At 41.2% G+C, this 19,411-nt stretch overlaps 1 protein-coding gene across 31 annotated transcripts in view; it reads right to left on the bottom strand.

The window, feature by feature from the left end:
• LOC126717674 (uncharacterized) overlaps positions 1-19,411 on the bottom strand; it is a 77,722-nt gene that overhangs the window by 49,098 nt on the left and 9,213 nt on the right. For 20 of the 31 annotated variants that reach the window (XR_007652709.1, XR_007652704.1, XR_007652698.1 and 17 more), the window contains 3 exons: positions 17,750-17,861; positions 5,570-15,009; positions 3,647-4,021 (listed from right to left, as the gene is read on the bottom strand). The exons of 7 other annotated variants lie outside the window; for them this stretch is intronic. Coding sequence is in view for 2 of the 24 variants with exons in the window: in XM_050419511.1 (XP_050275468.1) it covers positions 17,452-17,562; positions 17,750-17,861 (223 nt within the window). In the remaining 22 variants the exon portion in view is untranslated. Of the gene's footprint in view, positions 1-3,646; positions 4,022-5,569; positions 15,010-17,450; positions 17,563-17,749; positions 17,862-19,411 lie in introns of those variants that run through there. 4 more of the 31 variants (XR_007652710.1, XM_050419511.1, XM_050419510.1 and 1 more) reach the window with 2 other exon arrangements.

The raw sequence follows: 19,411 nt of genomic DNA on the forward strand, positions 1-19,411 counted from the left end.
GGATTTCTTGTTCTGAGAGGCCATCTATGTTCCATCCATAGAGCTTGGCACTGGATACTGTGAACTGGGTGGTCCTTTCCTCATATTGGAGGTCAGGGGGTGTTGGTCTGGGATACCAATTTTTGGTGAGGCTGGTTGGCGTTACCTTGTTTTGGTAAAGCCTATTTACCTGTAATCCTCGAAATTGGTCTTCTATCTGTTCTATCTCCTTTTCAGTGTCTAAGGAGGTTCTGCTAGAACTGCTAGAAGCTGTGTGGGTATGTAGGGTTACTAACCGAGATTCAAGTCTAGGATCCCTACTGGTTGAGGTAGGTTCTGGTGAAGACTGAGGTAGGGTTTCAGAAATATCCCTTCTAGAACATGTTCCGCTTCAAGTAACCTTTTCAGGTGGTAATAGGACTATTACTTTGCATGAAGTTTTATCCAGGAATTTCCAATTTACAAATGGAGTGTATACAGGACTTCCACCCTCCATCAAAATTATCCTCGATAACCTTCAAAGAGCCTATACCCAAAGCAACAATCATCTTTTTCAAAGAACCCTCAAAGCATTAGAACTGCACCTAGTGAACCTTGAGGCAGAAATTGAGATTGGAAGAAATACTATTAGTCAACTCTTTGGCAAAGAGGATATCCATTCAACGGATAAAATGACTATCATGGGCACTGATTATGCTCGGTTAAGTCTTAAGACTCAAACCCAGCTAAGAAGTGCTGTTGCCAACTTGCCTTCCGATATACAACAACGTATATTCCGAAGCAAGGCTATGTCTGGATCATGTGACCTATGGTTCAAACATTTACAGATATTGGTCATCACTCATTTTCCAGTATACGATGAATCAGAAGATGCTGCCTTCATCCTATCAACCTGGGAAAAGTACTTTGGAAGCAGCCAAAGGATTTATGAGAAGAAACATCCCTTCCCCGGCCTAATAGTCAATTATGAAGATTGGTCCGTTGAAGAGGATCCAAGCTGGCTTTCAAGATTGTTCGAATATGGGTTCGTCCGACTCATCAGGCTCACTAGCCATGATCAGATCAACCAATTCCCACAGATCATCCGACAGGTTGTCTCAAAGATAAAAAGTCCATTTGTCTCTATCAGATGCTGGAGTACTCTCCCCCACTGGGACAGAAACAATTGGATGGATATCCAACCTGCTCACCATCTTGTACTTATCAACGGGTACACACACAATGGTCCTTGGTATGAAGGAGACTCTTATCTCCATGATGAAGACCCTAATGCCCTTGCGAGTTGCTGGAGTGGTTACTTCAACAACGAGATTATAGATGTCACCCATGAGTTATGGCAGAATTACCACTTTGTTGGAAATACTGGAAGAATTACAGTGATCAAGGATCCAGAAGAAAAAGCTCAAAGACTTAGTGAGTTCCACAAAACCTTAGTCAAAGAAGCCAGTACATCCAAACCTAGGATCCAGGAACCCTTAGTCGACTTGGAGAAAATCTACAATAGGTTTACCAAATCCAAGAAAGAGATCACCATCCAAGATCTTCAGAAAGAGATCAAGGATCACAAAGCAGAAATGAGAAACCTTAAGCAAGAATTAACCATCCTTAAAGTTGATCATGGTCTCATGGATTTAAGAGTCAAAAACCTAGAATTCACTAATCATCAAGGCAATGAGGACAGAATCTCATTACAGAACCCTTCTGATGGTGAAGTAGATGAAACTGTTAATCCTACTGCAGATATGGAGCCCGAACCATCCAAAGGATCGTTCTTGCAAACCATCAGTAGCATTAACTTCCAGAAATGGCATTCCAAAGTCAGGATTGTCATAAGTACAGATTTTGAATTAGAGGTAATTGCCCTAATGGATTCGGGCGCTGATCTCAACTGCATCCAAGAAGGACTTATTCCCTCTAAATACTTCCAGAAAACCCAAGAACGGTTAACTTCTGCAAGTGGTGGGAAAATGCAGATTGAATTCAAAATCCCAGAAGCACATGTTTGCCAAGACAATGCGTGTTTCAAAACCACCTTTGTTCTTGTCAAAAATATAACAGATAGGGTCATCTTAGGAAACCCGTTCATATGTCTGTTGTATCCTTTCATCACAGATAGTGAAGGAATCACTACCCATCCTTTTGGCCAACCAGTCAAGTTTAAGTTTCTTAGAAACCCTGAACCTAGAGAGATTGAGAGTCTCCAAAAAGTTTCTGTTTCTAAAAATCTTAACCTTATCAAAGCTTCTCCATCTTATCCAAATCAAGTTCAGAACCTTGATCAAATTGTTCCATTCACCATTTCTGATAATTCTTTGAGTCCCATGAAACCTCATAAATTATCATCTCATCACATTACATACAAAAGTATTTGCTCCATGACATCTCATGGTTTTAACAAATATGTTTTCAGAAATAACCATTTTGTTAATACATGGCACGCTTCAGTGAAATAACCTATTACCACCTTCAGTGGATCTAACATCCGAGGTTTGGATAAGAGTAGTTTCTCCTGGTTTTCTCTTATCGAATGCTTGAATGGACATATTGGTTCGCATGCACTTATAATACACCCTGTATATAAGAGCAATTTGTCTGGTGCCATGTAACACAAGGTTTCCATGGGTTTTAATGTTGAGAGTGAGGACCTTCAAGATATGAGGGTCGTCAAGTGCAACTGTGAGGTTTGGGTAACAGTCGAAGTGAACTGGACCATTACTCAAACTGGATTCTATGGTTCCTAGGAGACTGTCATTAAATCTGATAAGACGGGTGTCTCTAAGTGCCATAAGGATCGAGTTGTTCAAACCTTCTCTGATCAATGGTTTTACTCCAACTTGGACAAGTCCTATATGGAGGAATTTGTGATCTTTTTCCCTGTGAGCTTTCACGGCTGCAGGGGACAACAAATAACAGGTTTCATATTCCTTGTTAATGCTGTAAACTTGTTCTATAGTCCTAACATGGTAGTCCGTTCTGAAAGACTTTTTCAAGGACCATGACGAAGACTTATAGACCTGGGTTGTGGGAACTTTGGGTATGTTCCAATCTCCTAACTTCTGATCTAGATCTGAAAGCTGGTATGACTCTGAGTTGATTGTTCCATCTTCTTGTGGAATATCAGGAGGATTTGTACTGCTAGATCTAATGGAAGTGGAAGAGTCACTCCTTCTAAACATCCTATTTATCATTTTGGATTAAAAGCCTAAGAAATCAATTACGACCTAGACTACCTTTATCTTCCAATTTCTGGATCTATCCTTAGATCTGAAACAGGGAGTGTATGTCTACCTTCCTATGATATGCTACCACTTATGGCTGTTTCCGGATGCCTTCTGTGTTTTTTTGCTGCTACTTACCACCGCTGTACCTAGCTATTGGTGTATACAAACTCTATCGTTCACGCCCTAACGCCTATATATATATATATATATATATGCATTTTTTGTCGGGTTGAGAGAAATTTAGTCAACTTAAATGAACCTTTTCACTTTGGATTTTAAGGAATAACTCACACAAGAAGGAATATACAAATTTCATTAAGATTTGAGTTGGTCCACCAAGGTAGGTGCGTGTGTGTCTATATATATATATAGTGACCTTGTCAAATATTTCTTAATCTGCCAACAAAGCAAATCATTGCTCATTTGAAGAAATTTACAATGTTCATTCTAAGCAGAAGCTTACATACTTTTTGTTGTTGTGATTTACAATTTGAGTACATGAAAAATAATATGATGTTCTATCACTGGTTATTGCCTTCACAACAAAAATGGTAAAATTTCAAATCAAAAGATTACATATCACATTTGAAAAAAACACTAACAAAAAGTAAAATATATGACATGTACTAATAACAAATGATCATAATATTCAAAGAGTTTTGTAAATCAACAACAAAGTCATATTAAAGATGAGAAAACAAGTGCAAGCATATTGTTGTTGTCTCTACACTGTATCACAACGAGTCTCTCTTGGATTGCTTCATTCTTTTCTCTGCTCTACAACTAAAGCTCCCCCATCATAAGCTTCCTGCCTTGCAAAACTGTGCAGACAAAAGCAAAATTCTAGAATTTTCATTTTCTACTTTTGCAGCTCTCAACAAAAGTTAAGATTCATGATTTTATCAAAATATTCCATGCCTTTATTATTAAAATTCTCAATATATACACCATTAATTAGCATAGATACAAATTGATTCAAAAGCAGCCTTATTTTAAAAACACCATAATGTAGAAATATCACCAATAAATAATCGTAATATTTGAAGAGAGATGAATGAAGAAAAATAAAAATAATTAAAATTCACAAAATGAAGAACAAAATATCAAGAACATAGAGGGAGATTGTTGGAAGCAGAATTAACAAACCTAGCATAAATTGTTAAGATTTTAGACTCGATTGGAAAGGAAGTAGCTCTAAAATTTTTAGCTCACCAAGCTTTCTTGCGTTGTTTTATACCTCCTGGAGCAAGGATATCAAGGGAGTTACAGGATGAGTGGATAACATACCAAACAAATCGGCACGTATATCAACCATCAATAACACACCCAAAATTATAAAAATCTAAATAGATTAAAATGTTAGATTGAGAAAGAACTTAACTGTTTATTTATAACTGCCAAAAATGTTTAAGAATTTCCAAAACTACTAAAGTTTGTCAAGGTTAACAAATTTTATACACCTATGGGAATCTAATTCTTTTCAAGGGCTTTAACTAATTCCTCATACTTATATTCCCTTATCTCCACTTCTACCTCTACTTTCTCCACCACTCCTGCACCTTTTAAAATGCCAAAATAACCTAACGACGTCGTTTAATGCAATATCTTTTAAATTAAAGCATGGACACAATAAAACTGAGTGAGAAAGATCAGAAATTTATGTAAACATTTAAAAATTTGGGAATTTAGATTCAAATTCTGTAATAAGAACAAAACAGTCTTAAAGGTGCTGTCTAATACAGAACAGATTGGGTTACCGAGCTGTTTAGTTTTTCCTTGATAGATGATGTACGATAGCTGTTTTTCCTTTCTTTCCCACTAACAAAAGTAGTATTGTTTATGAGAAAATTTTGAATTGAAGCCAAGAGAAGAATTTTTATAGATACAAAATATTCAAGGGCAGGTTGTATGATTGAAAACAAATATTTTACCTTCCAACCATTTAAAAGAAATATTTTACCTTCTCACAATGAATTATTGGAAAAACAATTAAAAACAATTATAATGAGTATAACAATCGCAATAAACAATATGTTCCAACCATTTAAAAGAAATATTTCTTTTCTTTTGTATAACAACTCAGCTCAGTTAAATATACTTTTTAAAAAAAATTAAAATGATAATAGTCTAAAAACAAAAGAGTCATTTTTTTTGTTTCTCTTTTTTCTTTTATTTAGAAAGTAAACAGAATAATGAACAAATATAGATTCCATAAACAAAACTATCTACATCAGACAAATAGTGCAATACATGTATTAGTGGCAAAGCAGTAAATGATCTGATTAATGATTTTATATTGACTATTTATATATAACTTTTATGCAACAGGAAATTTTAAAAAAAAAAAATTATAGAAATTGTTAACAAACCTTGAGTTGATGCAGTTAAGTATGCAGCTCTTTATCCAAAAATGAAAGTAGAACCTGCAAAATAAGTATTTGTAGGGGCGGTTTTTGGGGCCCAGGCCCAGCAAGTAAGTGGTTATGGCCCAAAAGTCCCCAGACAATGAATTTGTAGAGAGCGGGCTACAGAACTAGGGCTGGACGAAGTGAACGTCAGTTAGATGTAGGCCATGCAACAGTCTGAACGTGATAATATTTTGTTTAAGTTTACAGGACACTGGTCCGAGGAGACATATAATGGCACCTCTTGCTCTGGTTACAGACTACAGAATTCTTTTACCTCTCTCTCTCCCTTTTCTCTAAATTCTCCCCCCCCCCTTTCTGCATGGGGATCTCCTTCTCTTATATAGCCTCCTTAATTTGATAAGGACCTTACACTTGTTAACCATCTGGACCTTCACTTGAGTGCCTGTCCCATCGGATATCCACCTTATCTTTCTGTGAGTTGCACTGGCCAATGCAACACTGTTCGCCTGTCTTCTCCACATTAATGCAGCTAAAAAGGTAGCTTCTTTGCATTTAATGCGGCAGTTGTGACTTCTCTCTGGACGTCTTACCTTTTCCTCTTTCCTTCTGTGTGTGGCTCATCCTACTACCCACGTTTGTCTGGGATGGTTCTTCACTGTGGAGGGGGCGCACATTGGGCCCATATTGGTGTGTCCGAGGAGACATTTCTCCTCGGACGTCTTTTAAAACAAACTGGGCTCCACAGGATTGGGCCATGAGCTTTACCTTTGGGTCGTGGTTGGGCTCCGTGTGGGGCCCAAGGCCCATTATTGGCTTTGGGAATTTTACCCCTACAATAGCCCCTCAAAATTCCGGCTCCTTCTTTCTCGTCCGAGGAGGAAAGGCGGGATTTTGACATTTATAGGACTATTTATTGTGGATTCCTGCTTCACCCGTGCGGCGATACGCTTCTCACGTGACTCATTAATGATGGAGGTGTTTAATGACACATGAGGCGCTAATTATTGCTTATAGCGGTTTAATATCTTTTTAATCCGACGGTTGGATGTTAGATCGACGATTGGGATCAGTTCCGTTTCTCTAGGCGGGAGTATGTCTGTCCAGCTTCTCCCGAATACATAAGATTTTCAAAGGCATTTCCTTCTCATTTTTGGACAAGCACTCAAGCACTCAAAGCACTCTCGCACTTTACCCTTTAAAGCGTTCAAGCCTTTGCAGTTGTCCCCTTGAAGATTTCCTGCAAGTTCCTCACCCGTAAGTGTACATTCCTTTTCCATTGCCTTTTTCGGCATTATTCCTTAAGTAAATCGTCTTCGCATCATCTAGGATTAGGGGGATGGGTAAGCTTGACAAATTGGTAAATTCCCCGGCCGGTATGGAAGGCTTCAGGGCCAAATACCGTATTCCGCCGGATGTAGGTCTAGAGTACTGTTCTCTAGAGGAGGTTTTAATCAAGAGGAGAACGGGGCAAGTTGTCATTCCAGTGATAGCCTTCGTGGAAGGAGGAATGACCATCCCTATGAGGAGGATAACTAGGGATTATTTGCGTGGTCATAGGTTGGCCCCTCATCAATGCGTCGCAAATATGTTCCGGATTCTGGGGTGCATAGAGGTCCTAAACAATCAGATGAACCTCGGCCTTACATGGCATGACGTGGTTCATCTATATGAACTGCACAGTCTCGGCGACTCATATTACTTGAAGTCCAGGTCCGATGAGGTGAGGTTGATATCCTACCTTCCCAAGTCCAACAAAGGTTTGAAGGACGACCTTTTGATCGTCTCCGGACAATGGCACGACGGTATTCACTACCCAGTCAGGGCAGGAAAACCAGGTGGGACACCATAGAGTTAGATCCCTTGGAAGAGATCTTAGTTTTGATCTTTCTTTTTCTTCGTTTCAATTTTGACTTTGCTTGTTTGCCTCCTCGGACTAACATAACCCTCTCTTTGGGCTTTGCAGACAAGGCGCATATGACTCCTCGGCTAAGTTTGGTCAACATCCAAGCACTCAATTTCCTTCTAAGGTCTGAGATTTACGTGAGTGCAGACGGGCAATTGCGGGCCGCTCCTCTGATTTTGGACTACAAGCCCCTTACTCGTGCTCTAGTAGAGGCCGACCAAGAAATCAGGGCTGGCAATCCGCGATTAGCACGAATCGACGTCTCCGTACCAGGTTTTCTCGCTTCGAGAGATTTACCTCCCGTCCAGTTGCCCGCTCAGCGAGCTTCCATTTCGCCGAGGAGGGAGAGGTGTCGGCCAAGCCAGTAGAGCTCTAGGACTCTGATTCAGATTTAGACCGTGCCTCGGCAACCCCTGATCTTGGTTTAGCAGTCGCACAAGTTAATACCAGCCAAGAGCTTGAAGAAGAAGGAATGGACCTAAAACAAAGGTCTGGTCTCAGGGGCCTCCTCTCTAATAGGAACAAAGGGCAATCCTCCAAGGATGTTCCGAAGGAACAGCCAACCTCCAAGGCTCCTCCTCTTCCTCCCACATCGGATGCGGCACTGCAGCCCATGCCCAACTTGAGGCGAAAAAGGCCTGTGGAGGAATTGGAGGAGGGCGAGGTTGGCCAGGAAAAAGCCAAGCCTCAAAAGAAAGGCAAAGAGACCAAAGAGCCTAAAGATAAGAGGACCCGGTCTATTGATAGCCGAGATGAAGCGGCTATTCGGAGGGAACAGCGGATTTGGTCGCCAAGGCTCGAACTGGACGGCGCTCCAATTTCTTGGGATGCGACCCTATGGGAATCCCAGCGAGGGCAGGCATCATTCTTGGCCGAGGCCCTACAGCAGCCTCTTCTTTTGCCTCGCGATATGAAGGGGCTACGGGATACTCGGCAACCAGACCTCTTCATGTCGCTGAAGAGGGACATGGCTATGGTAAATGAGAATTTCTCCTATCTCATTCTCTTGTCACGTATCTATTTATTCATCATTTTCTTTAATTAAGCCTTTTCTTTTCTGGCGCAGGTCACTCAGCAAATCTTCGTTGCTGAGGAATGGGCCAAAAAGGCACGTGAGGACCTTCACAACGAGGTTCAGTCCCGTTGTGCTGCCGAGAGGACTGCTGGCGACCTCAAGAAGGAAAATGATGGTCTGAGCAATGAAGTAAAAGAGGCAAAGAAGGGCCGTGCAAGCGCGGAAGCCGGCCTTAAAAACGCTACTAAGCAGGCTGAGGATCTGCGCCTACAGCTCCGCCAGTTCGAGGAAAATCTCGCGACAGAGAAGCAGGCGGTTTCAGATCTCAAGGCCGAGCTTGCAAAGGTCAAGGGGGAGGCCCGTCTGGCTAGGGAGGCGGCCGAGAAAGCAGTGGCAGCCTCTTATGATCGCGGGGTCAAGGACACTGAGGTCAGGCTAGCCAAGGAGGTGGCTGCTGTATGCAGGGAATACATTACCCTGTCTTGGGGCGTAGCCTTGGACCGGGCGGCAGTCCCAGCGGATTCCGATCTTAGGAAAGCTGAGAATATCTTTTTTCTTGAGGACGTTCATGAGATCCTTGACGTGGTCGCGCCTGAAGAGCCTCTCCCCACGAAGGCTTTAGCCTCGGACTCCGCTATGCCTGAAGCTGAGGATGCGCAGCCGGCCGTGAAGGACAAGTTGCCCGAGGACAGTCTTTTAATCAGGGAGGTTGTTGCACAGGCTAAAGAGACTGTTCCGGAGCCCCAGCCAGCAGACGACCAACCCGGGCCTGCTCAGGAATCAGATTTAGGAAAGTAGTGTAGGATTTTACTTGTTAGACCATTTATATTTTGTTCTGTTTAATGGTTGTAAAAGGATCGCTTTTGGGGATTTTAATGAAAGGCGTCGTTTCCTTTTATTCTTGTTGTTTTACTTTCTCTTCTGTTTTCATCATGAATGGATGTCTATTCTGCCATTAACTGTTGAAAACCAAGCATGAGTGAATGAATGTGTAAAAAATGACAGTTGATAATTAGATAAAATTGCTGAGAGGTTAATTTCCCCCAAGTCTGTGGTCCGAGGAGTTAGGCAGGACTTGGGTTCTGTTTAACACTTAGTGAAAATGGCTGAGACGTTAATTTCCCCCAAGTCTGTGGTCCGAGGAGCCTGACAGGACTTGGGTTCTGTTTAACACTCAGTAAAAATCGCTGGGATGTTAATTTCCCCCAAGTCTGTGGTCCTAGGAGCCATGCTGGACTTGAGTTCTGTTTAACACTTAGTGAAAATCGCTAGGATGTTAATTTCCCCCAAGTCTGTGGTGCGAGGAGCCATGCAGGACTTGGGTTCTGTTTAATATTTAGTGAAAATCGCTAAGATGTTAATTTCCCCCAAGTCTGTTGTCCGAGGAGCCATGCAGGACTTGGGTTCTGTTTAACACTAAGTGAAAATTGCTACGAGGTTAATTGATCCCGACACTTCCATTCCTTCTAGGGTGGGCTCCGCAAATTCAGCTACTAGATCGACGAGGACCTGACATTTTATGGCGGTGCGAGGCATGTATCTAATGTCGAAGGTGCCCAGGATCGTTCCCCACTTAGCAATTCTACCTGTGTAGTCGGCGCTGCGGAGGACGGATTTCAACAGAAGTTGAGTTAGCACAACTACTGTATGTGCCTGAAAATAGTGGGGGAGCTTCCGCATGGCTTGTACGACGGCTAGGATAGCTTTTTCGAGGGGGAGATACCGGGTCTCTGCCTCCTGCAGCGATTTACTCACGTAATACAAGGGTCGCTGCGTGCCGTTGTCTTCGCGGATTAGCACTAAGCTCACCGCATGAGAGGCTACTGCAATGTATGCGAACAGCACCTCGTCGGCATCGGGACTGAACATAATCGGTGGTCGGGCGAGGTACTCCTTGAGCTGTTGGAAAGCTAAAGCACATTCCTCAGTCCACTCGAAGCCCTTCCACTTGTGCAATAGGAGGAAGAAAAGTCTGCATCTGTCCGCTGAGCGGGAGATGAAACGGTTTAAGGCAGCTATCATACCGGTAAGCTTCTGGACCTCTTTGGGATTCCGAGGAGGCTGCAGGCTATGGATGGCTCTTATTTGGTCAGAGTTAATTTCTATTCCTCTGTGTGTCACCATATAGCCAAAGAATTTTTCTGATCCCACCCCAAATGAACATTTGGATGCGTTCAATCGTAGCTTGTACTTTCTCAGAATTTGAAATACTTCGTCGAGGTCTCTGATGTGGTCGGCCACTAATTTGCTCTTTACCACCATGTCATCTATATACACTTCAACATTCTTACCCATCTACTGTTCGAACATCCTAGTCATCATCCTTTGATAGGTTGACCCGGCATTCTTCAAGCCGAAGGGTATCACCTTGTAATGATAATTTCCAACTAGGGTGACAAAAGCAGTTTTTTCTTGATCTTCGGGAGCCAGGGATATCTGATGGTAGTCTTGGAAGGCATCCAAGAAACTCATTCGAGAGTGCCCGACAGTCGCATCTACCAATCGGTCTATCCGTGGCATTGGGAAAGGATCCTTCGGGCAGGCCTTGTTTAAGTCCGTGAAGTCTACGCAGACTCGCCATTTCCCGCTCTTCTTTTTTACCACAACTATGTTGGCTAACCATTCGGGGTAGAATACTTCCTTGATTACCCCAGCTTTCTTCAATTTTGCGACCTCTTCTCTCACAGCGTCTGCATGTTCTTTTGACGGCCGCCGAGGAGGCTGCTTCTTAAGAGTTATAGCCGGATTAACATTAAGGTGATGGCATATTAGATCTGAGTCAACCCAGGGGCCTCGTAGGGATCCCAGGCGAATACGTCCGCGTTCCGTCGAAGAAAATCAATTAGTGTTGACTTCTCTTGTGGTGGTAATTCCGAGCCGATCTGAAAAAACCTCTCAGGGTCTGATCCGACGAGTACTTTTTCCAGCTCCTCACAGCTCATCTCCGTGACTGGTCCTCCACCACCCGCAGTTGGGACCGGGGTCATTGATTGTTATAAACCATTCTCGGCTGAAGTGGAAGGTTCACTATTTGGTCGTCGTGAGATTGCCGACACCATGCATTGCCTAGCCATTCCTTGGTTCCCTATTATTTCTTTGATTTGACCTCCTAACGGATACTTCACTTTTTGGTGCAACGTTGATGGCACAGCCCCTAGTGCATGAAGCCACGGCCGGGCCACGATAGCGGTGTAAGGAGAGTACGCATCTACGACAATGAAGTTCACCTCTACCACGTCTAAGTCTGTTTGCACAGGCAGCCTTATCATACCTTTCGGGGTGACGATATTTCCTTCGAAGCTGACCAGAGGGGAATCGTATGGCGACAGGTCTTCTGGCTTCAAGTTCAACCCCTTGTACAAATCAGGGTACATTACCTCCACGGCACTGCCTTGATCAATTAACACCATTTTCACATCATATCCTCCAATTCTGAGCGTGACGATTAGGGCATCGTCGTGGGGTTGAAGGGTTCCTTGCTTGTCCTCCTCCGAGAACCCAATTAATGGCATGGCACTCACTCTGGCTCTCTTGGATTCCCTTTCGTCTGGCTCAGTCGAGAACCTGCCCACTGACATTACTCTGAAAGGGCTGGAACCGGTCCTTCCAGGTGCGGCAAGAATGACATTTATTGTGCCAATGGGTGGCCTCAATGTGCCTTGTCTGGTTTCGATATTTGACTGTTCCTGCCATCCTTCAAGGCGGTGCAACAGATGCCTCAACTTCCCTTCTCGGACAAGCCGATCCAAATGGTTTTTCAGATTCCTGCAATCATTGGTGGTGTGACCTGGCTCTTGGTGGTACGCGCAGTACAGGTTCTGATTGCATTTTGAGGGGTCGCCTGCCATCCTGTTCGGCCACTAAAAGAAGGGTTCGCACTTCACCTTCTCTAGGACCTTGTTCAATGGTTCTCGGAACACAGCATGGACTGCTTGAGCCCCAGTAGGTCCGGACTGTTCCGCGTAGTCTCTTCTCAGTCTGTTACTGCTGTTAAAGCGATCCAACCTGAAGTCCCTCCTCTCCTGAGGGACAACCTTCACTTTACCCTTCCCCATCTGCTGGTCCTCCTCGACCCTTTTTTACTTGTCAATTCTGTCCATGAGTTGGCGTACGCTGGTGACTGGCTTCCCAGTAAGGGACTTTCTTAAGCCATGTTCTGTCGGCAAGCCCCTTTTGAACATACTAATGGCGACGTCGTCGTAATTTCCTTCTATCTCATTATACATTTTCCAGTACCTGTCCGAGTAGGCCTTCAGCGTCTCTCCTTCCCGCATGGACAAGGATAGGAGGGAATCGAGGGGCTGAGGGACTCTAGTGCTGGTGATGAAGCGAGAGCCAAAAGCCTGTGTCAGCTGTTTAAAGGAATCTATGGAATTCAGCTGGAGGGCATCAAACCATCTCATCGCCATAGGTCCCAAGCTGGATGGAAACACCTTACACATTAACGCCTCATCCCTGGAATGGACGGCCATCCTCTGATTAAATTGGCTTACATGCTCTACTGGGTCAGTCTGACCATTGTATATGGCAAACGTTGGTTGATGGAACCGCCGAGGAAGCACTGCCCTCTCTATTCTTCGTGTGAACGGCGACTGGGAAATGCGATCCAGGGCCTTGCTCATGGCATCGTTGGCCAGGCCTTGGCAAGATAAGCTTTTGTGGCTGCGTTTGCGAGGCTGCTCTTCCTCGTAGGAAAAGGTCTCGCTCGGAGGGGTTCTTGATCTTCGCCTGTATTCGTTATCCTCATCACTGCTAGTACCCGAGCCGGGTGAAGGACGTTTTCGCTGCGCTCGGCGCAGCTTCTTCTTCAAATCATCAATCTCTTGCTGTAGAGCCTTTCGATCACTTTGCTTATGGGATGCATGGTCTTTCCCTTTTGAGCGACTTCTACTCGTGTGAGAGGTGTTCACATTGCCCTCTCGTTTATTATCTTGGTCCTTCTCTCGTTCGAGATTCAAAAAATTGTCCTGCCGTTGGGAATCTGCACGTCCAGCTTGGCGCGGACCTGATCCTTCCATTTCTTACTGCTTCACTTGTCGAGACACAAGTTCTTCCCACAGACGGCGCCAATTGTAGGGGCTGTTTTTGGGGCCCAAGCCCAGCAAGTAAGTGGTTCTGGCCCAATAGTCCCCAGACAATGAATTTGTAGAGAGCGGGCTACAGAACTAGGGCTAGACGAAGTGAACGTCAGTTAGATGTAGACCATGCAACAGTCTGAATGTGATAATATTTTGTTTAAGTTTACAGGACACTGGTCCGAGGAGACGTATAATGGCACCTCTTGCTCTGGTTACAAACTACAGAATTCTTTTACCTCTCTCTCTCCCTTTTCTCTAAAGTCTCCCCCCCCCCCCTTTCTGCATGGGAATTTCCTTCTCTTATATAGCCTCCTTAATTTGATAAGAACCTTACACTTGTTAACAATTTGGACCTTCACTTGAGTGTCTGTCTCATCGGATATCCACCTTATCTTTCTGTGAGTTGCACTGGCCAATGCAACACTGTTCGCCTGTCTTCTCCACATAAATGCGGCTGAAAAGGTAGCTTCTTTGCATTTAATGCGGTAGTTATGGCTTCTCTCTGGATGTCTTACCTTTTCCTCTTTCCTTCTGTGTGTGGCTCATCCTACTACCCACGTTTGTCTGGGATGGTTCTTCACTGTGGAGGGGGCGCACATTGGGCCCATATTGGTGTGTCCAAGGAGACATTCCTCCTCGGACGTCTTTTAAAACAAACTGGGCTCCATAGGATTGGGCCATGAGCTTTACCTTTGGGTCATGGTTGGGCTCCGTGTGGGGCCCAAGGCCCATTGTTGGCTTTGGAAATTTTACCCTTACAGTATTTTTTTAGTTTTATTTAATTAAAATAATTTGTAAAAAACAGAATAAAGAAGATCAATAATAGTGTAGTAAATGACCACCTACATCAAGTTAATACCTACTCACAAAAACAACAGCGAGAGAATTAACTCCTACATCCTTTTTTTTTTTTTTTGAGAAAGAACTCCTACATCCTGTGTAACTCCAAGCACACAAAAAAGAAAGTAACATAATATATATTTCTAAACCTAGATATGGATCAATGTATGTCTGTTTGTGTGTAGTACCAAAATGTTCAATTTCTCAAAGAAAAGAGGTATTGGCTTTGCAATCTTTAATAGTTGGAAACTGATTCACACGCTCGTGTGCATTATGATTATAGAGGTACAGAACTACAAAGATTGCAATCTTTAGGAGGCAGCAAACAAATGTGCAAGATCTGGAAGACAACATCAAAAACAAATCATTCTAAGCTTTAGTAGTTGGAAACAGATTCACATGCTCAGTAGCTAATGTGATATTAGAACTAAACTCAAAAGTCATATCAAGCATAACTTAACATGAAATAAAAATTGCAAAGTTGAAACAACATTAGAAATTAAAATACCATAAACAAAAATGTAATTAAAAGAAATCATAATACCATCACTTAACTGGAAAGAAGCCCAAGTTTGAAAAACCCCACTAAAGTATTCGATTTGTACTAGAATAAGACATAGAAACAATAAATATATTAGTAAGTATATGAAAAATTGATAATCATAATCAAATTCAAAAATCAAATGGAAAGACATGTCAATCTCACTGCATAGGACTGTTTTTGTAAAGAGAAATGCATGTTTTAATTTACTGTGTAGTTTTAGAGAAACAAAAAAGAAAAAAAAATAGTTCTTGACAATATCTGAGGACCTTAAACAATCATATATTATGAACATTCTCTGTTAACAAAAAGAATTTTTCTTTCAAAAAGCCCAAACATAAGCCTAAATTTTTTATAAATCCAAACATAAGCCTAAATTAAAACAAATTTAGATAAAAAACGATATTAAAAACTCCAGCAACCCAAAACTGAAACAAACCCTAGCAGTAACCCAAAATAAATTAATTAAACAAACCCTAGCGGCAACCCTTAACTATCTGCAACATAGCCCATACATATCACTGAAAATTCTGAAACCACAATCTACATCAATATGTATAGGCCTAATTTTTGTTGTTGGGCTAATTTTTTTTATACCTTTTAAAAATATCAATAATATTGTTGAGGGGGAAAATGCAATTTTATTGAAATAAATTACTAAAAATAATATATTATATATATACTAAAAAAAATTTAAAACTCTGGGGGACACTACCCCACATCCAACAATAGCTCTGTCCCTGGTTATCTTAGTAATTGGATATCTTACGATGGGGTGGGCTCCCAATAGGACCAGTTCACACGTAAATTTAAATTGGAGAATTAAATCACCATGCAGTCGCTAGTCTTACCATGTTAGAGCAACCACATCAGTGCTTCCAAAATGTAAAATGGTATGAATTTTACAAATTTTAACCAAAAAAAACCCACATCAATGGGTGCAAAATTGTGTATATTTACAAAAATGCTACAGTAACTGTGCATATATGCACGGTTACTGTAGCTTTGCATTTAATATTTTACTATTTTTTTCTCTCTCCTTCACCTCACTCTCTCTTTTTCTCTCTGGTGCTTCCACTCTCACCTCTCTCTCTTTTTATCTCTAGTCCCTCACTCTCACCTCACTGATCTTCAAAGCAAGCCTCCACTGATCTCCGAAGCAAGCCATGCCACTGATCTCTGAAGCAAGCTCACTCTCGTCGTGCCACTGAAGATCACCGCCAAAGCAAGCACACTCGCTGATCAGTTTTGGGATTTCCTATTTGATGAGTGGGTTTTGGGGTTTTGATTAGACATGGAAAAAGGGGTCAAAATTTTTTGACCCGAACCCAATTTTTTCAATCCGAAGCAAAAAAAAGTTGACCCGTGACCCGACCCATGTTTTTTGCGGGTCAACTGACCCAACCCAAACCCAAACCATTTTTTAAAACTTTTTTTTTGGTAAAAAAAATAATAAAATTAAGACAATATTAGTTTAAAACATAAATTTAAAATTGTAAACATGTGTGAGAAACATTCATAAATGTGAAAATAGTGAAGTCAAAGTATCAAATTAGCATAAATTATGAATTCTTAGACCGAAATTTTTAATAATTTATGTCCAAAATAAACGGCTTTTCAAAATCAATTATGATATTTCCTAGAGTGTGTGTTGTTTAGCAATGATATGATATTCATAAAAGATGTCATGTATAAATAAGTAAACAATCAAACTTTAATGTATATCTCAAATTGAAATAGAATACCAACCACAATTGATAATAGATTATAAATTTTATTTTCAAGATTGTAAATTTCTTATATGTTTTTACTCTTTGTCAAATGAGTTATCCATCTAATAAATCATTCGTAATTTTGTTTTATATTTTGGGATATTGATATTGTGTAGAAATAAAACTTGAGTATTTGTTTTATTTATCTTTGTGTTATTTTGTTTTAAATAGCAATATTAGGATTTGTATAATTTTAAAATTATTGAATAAGTATTAATAAGTTTAACTGAGTTCATTCTTGATATAAGTGGTGAATTCAAAGTAATACATTCTATATCAAGTAATTTGTTGCATGACTTTCCAGATAGTAAATACATGATTTTTTCTTTAAAAAAAAAAAAATCATGTAAAAAATACAAGTCAACCCGACCCAACCTACAACCTAATTGACCCAAACCTATTTTTAACCTGCTTAAAATGACCCATTTTTTGCCTGCAACCTTTTGACCCGACCCGACCCGACCCGCGCGCCCGTTTTACCATGTCTAGTTTTGATCCTTTTTTATTCTTTGTTTGATCAGTGGGTGATGGTGGGTTAGTGATGGAAGGTTGATGATGAGTGTTGATTGATCGTTAATGGTGGCTTGGGTTGTGATGGGTCTGTGAGAGGGTTCAAGAGAGAAGTGTGAAGATGAATATTTTATTGAATAAATGTATAGAATAAACAAACTGATGTAGGTGTTTTCTAAAATTAGGTGTGTAAAATAGAAAAAGTAGGTTTTTTTTGCAAAATTTATAAAAATTTTACATCCACTGATGCGGATACTTTTAGGACGATTAATGCAATCAAAATTCCATCAGTCAACAATTCAACTCTTATCCAGCCCAATAGCCCATCAACAACCTGTAACATACATATTGGGCATTTGGCATCAACAAACTTTAACAGTTTAGCACATTGGCTAAGGATACTACAACAAATCAACATAGCATATTATGGGGCGGCCATTTAGTCGAGAAAACTCAAAATTGGAAAAAAAAAAATTAAACAAAAAACAAAGAGTTTGAAGGACTATTTAGTGGTAACATACAACACCATTGGCTCCGAGTCTAAGATAGGAGGACTTTGACATATCCTGAGAAAAGGTAGGACAATTTAGGCACTTCCTCTCGGCTTCCATATTATTATTACTAGTGCATGACCTGCACAATGCGCGGGCTACTTTTATTTATCATTCACGTAAAAATATGTAAAATCATAATAAAATTCTATTAGTAGAACATTAGTTCACTTGCTAATTGTCTATCAAACTCTAATAACATAATCATGATACAAAAATTTTGTGCTAACTCCATTGGCCAATCAAACATTATCATGATATCATAAAAATATTATGATAACTCCATAGACAATTAAAAGAAATATATTGATTTTTTTAAAGAAAAAAAAAAGAACCCTTCCCTTTTATATTTATTATTATTATTTAAATGATGAGAAACTCCCTTAAATATGGTCAAATGAAGACATACTGAATAGGGAAAATACAAAAAACCTCAATTATACAAACTATGTTTGTCACAATTACAGGATTCTTACTATAACTATCCAATTTAGACTACACGAAGGACAATTAATTTCAAGAATACAAAAAACGAACACGATATATCTTAGGGCAGGGAAAAAAAACAACCAAAACTCTTGAAAAAGTTATATTGTAGAGTTTTGTTAATACCAATCACTGTACTGCCCTATAAAATAAATAAAAAAAAATAAAAGAGAAAGATGGTAGCAATAAATCAAAGTTACTGTAAGCACACGATTTGCGTGGAACCGCAGTTGGGTTGGGTTCGCACGTAAATGGGCCCATACAATATCATTTGTAGAGAGTGGGATCGAAAGGCTAAGTCGTGTTTACCCGGCTGTGGATTTCTTAAGATATTTATGCATGGTTTCCATTTCTTTTCCTTTGAAGCACCTCCCCTTTTTCCGTAGGTCTGGAGGCCCCTTCTTTAGGTTACATATTTTTTCTTTTATACTCGCATGCGTTCAATTTCCTTCGTCCACGTGTAGGGTCGACCCTTTCAAGACTGATACTTGTCCCATCAGTTTTAGACCTGAGTTGTTGGGGAGTGGTAAGTAGGCTAAAGGAACACGACTCTGTGAGAGGCAAAGCTCTGTCTAGGACAGGTAGTATGGGCAGCCTTTCCTAGATATTTCAGATTTCTTACAAGATTATCCCTATGCCACTTTTGCCCCTTTCCTTAGTGTAGTTCTGGGCCAGCCGAGGGCTATACCCTCCTCGGCGACTTCTCTGGCACATGGATGCTTTGTGTTATTGGGCTTGGACTACTATCTTCTTCGGCTTGGGCCTTAAGTCTTCCTGTGAACAGGTGGATCTGGTCCATCTGTTGTCGGGCCCCACAATAGCCCCTCAAAACCATGCTGTCCGACTCCTTAGTTGGATAGGAGGGTTTTGATAATACCGAGCATTTATAGCGGCTCATTAAATTCGGCCCTTGATCAACGTCGGCGACTTTTCACCTCCCCAAGGAATGTGCCGGTCCACGAGATGTTTCCCTCGATTTGCGCGTGATGCGTTTATACCGTTTGGTTATTCGTAGTGTGCTTTTAATATCTTCCTTTTACGAGGCCCCCCAAATCTTACGGTTACTGATAACGTGGGGGAATGGAATGAATGCGCATTTATTCGCAGATTTCCTCGAGGATCAGAGCGGGTTACGTGCCCCTGCTT

This window comes from Quercus robur, chromosome 3 (genome assembly GCF_932294415.1).
Source record: "Quercus robur chromosome 3, dhQueRobu3.1, whole genome shotgun sequence".
Lineage (NCBI taxonomy): Eukaryota > Viridiplantae > Streptophyta > Magnoliopsida > Fagales > Fagaceae > Quercus > Quercus robur.